The sequence below is a fragment of the Limulus polyphemus genome, unplaced genomic scaffold (assembly GCF_000517525.1).
Source record: "Limulus polyphemus unplaced genomic scaffold, Limulus_polyphemus-2.1.2 Scaffold6485, whole genome shotgun sequence".
NCBI classification, from domain to species: domain Eukaryota; kingdom Metazoa; phylum Arthropoda; class Merostomata; order Xiphosura; family Limulidae; genus Limulus; species Limulus polyphemus.
In genome coordinates, this window is record NW_013672095.1 from 46,396 (window position 1) to 48,081 (window position 1,686).

General features: G+C 33.9%; 1 protein-coding gene across 1 annotated transcript in view; it reads right to left on the bottom strand.

Annotated features, from left to right (window-relative positions):
• The window catches only part of LOC106473762 (forkhead box protein K1-like), a 36,825-nt gene extending 35,521 nt beyond the window's left edge, over nucleotides 1-1,304 (bottom strand). Inside the window, exon 1 of the mRNA XM_013934441.2 lies at nucleotides 862-1,304. Coding sequence (XP_013789895.1) covers nucleotides 862-1,220 — 359 coding nt within the window. The 5' untranslated portion in view covers nucleotides 1,221-1,304. The remainder of the gene's footprint in view (nucleotides 1-861) is intronic.
• Between the last annotated feature and the right edge of the window lie 382 nt (nucleotides 1,305-1,686).

The window sequence follows — 1,686 nt, forward strand, 5'->3', positions numbered from 1 at the left end:
TTACATGTATGTTGCTAAATTATAGGTATACTTGCTAGGTTACATGTATGTTGCTAAGTTATATGTATACTTGCTAGGTTACATGTATGTTGCTAAATTATAGGTATACTTGCTAGGTTACATGTATGTCGCTAAATTATAGGTATACTTGCTACATTATATACTTTAAATGAATTTCATTTTAGATTATTTGGTAAAACAATGTCTATGAAACTTATGACAAAAGTTGCTTTTACCAGTAGTTGACAAATTCTAAGCTGAAAATGCAAAACAATCTTTATAAGTAAAATGAAAATGGAAATACAAACTATATTCAATATATTAAACAGTACAGCTAATATTATTATTAAAAGCAACAATAAGTAAATTTTATAGGAGCTTAAGAGGGGATCGATGATTTACTGAAGTGAAGAGGGTGGATTTAAATTTTTACTTTTCTGAAGGGTGCATACCAGGATATTCAATTACAGCAAAAGACCAAATGATCCCTTACTCAAGTTACTGTTTGTAAGTTGTTAATAACTGATAAGCTATTCTTTTATAGATTGTTTAGGCAGAGTATTCATGATGAAATTTAGTTGAATAGACGGCGACTGCCTGTTGAGTGTTGTAGAAACAAAAGTACAGTGGACGTTTCGAAAATCTTCTGCCTTTCATCAATTAATAATAATAATAAGCTTATCCCTACATATGGCTGAAACTTTCCACAAATTGAGTACGACTGCAGCAAAATTATCTAATCATGTATGTGTAAATTAAGTTATATAAGAAAACGAAGTGCAATGTAAACAAACAAAACAATAGTTCAGTAGCAGTAGCAAATACTGCGATTAATATTAAAATACACATGCTATTACTTACGTTTTTGGCAACTGTAATGGTGGCGCACCTTTCCTTTGAAAAATTCCGTCTACAAACACTCCATTTTTGCCATTGCAATTCATGTAAAAATGTGGACTATCAAAATAAACTTCTAAATGTCTTCTAGAGATAAAGCTCGAGTGCCCCATATTCACGTCTACCTCTCCTCGGCTACTATTTCGCCCTATTGTAATCCGATATTGCCGAATCATGTATTCAAATTCTCTCCCTTCAAGTCGCGCTATAGCGGTTCCTTTTGGCTCTGGACTCCACTGAACCTTAGAGGGGCTAGCTGGAGCTGACTTAAGTGCCAAAAGAGCCCAAGCGTCATTATCCGATGGTTTCTGTATCGCAGACATATGTACTTAATTTCTCTCGCACTCCAATATGGCTACCTCCACAAACGTGAAGAGATTCATTCCATCAGATACAATAAACACACAAACAGAATCATCTTCCCATAATGCATTGCGATTCCCCCAATGGGAATGATCACGTGATATAAGTGCTGTGAAAATTACACACCCTTCGCGATTGCGTAGTGTTTACGCTATGAATGTTTTGACGCGACAAAACGGAGAAGTATTTTCAACTTTAACTTCAAGTTACGTATTATGTTTTTGCTATCTCTATCTACAGCTCTGCAAATGTTTAATTACAGCGCCTTCTATAATTTCCCAGATTAATTGTCTATTAAATAGAATCTGCAAAACATGCATTAGGCTTTTTATTTAAAATTAGAAGACAACAACACATATCTTAGAAAATTGTATCAATGTACATACTGTTGTATGTGCATTCTACATTTCTACCAGCTTAAACACT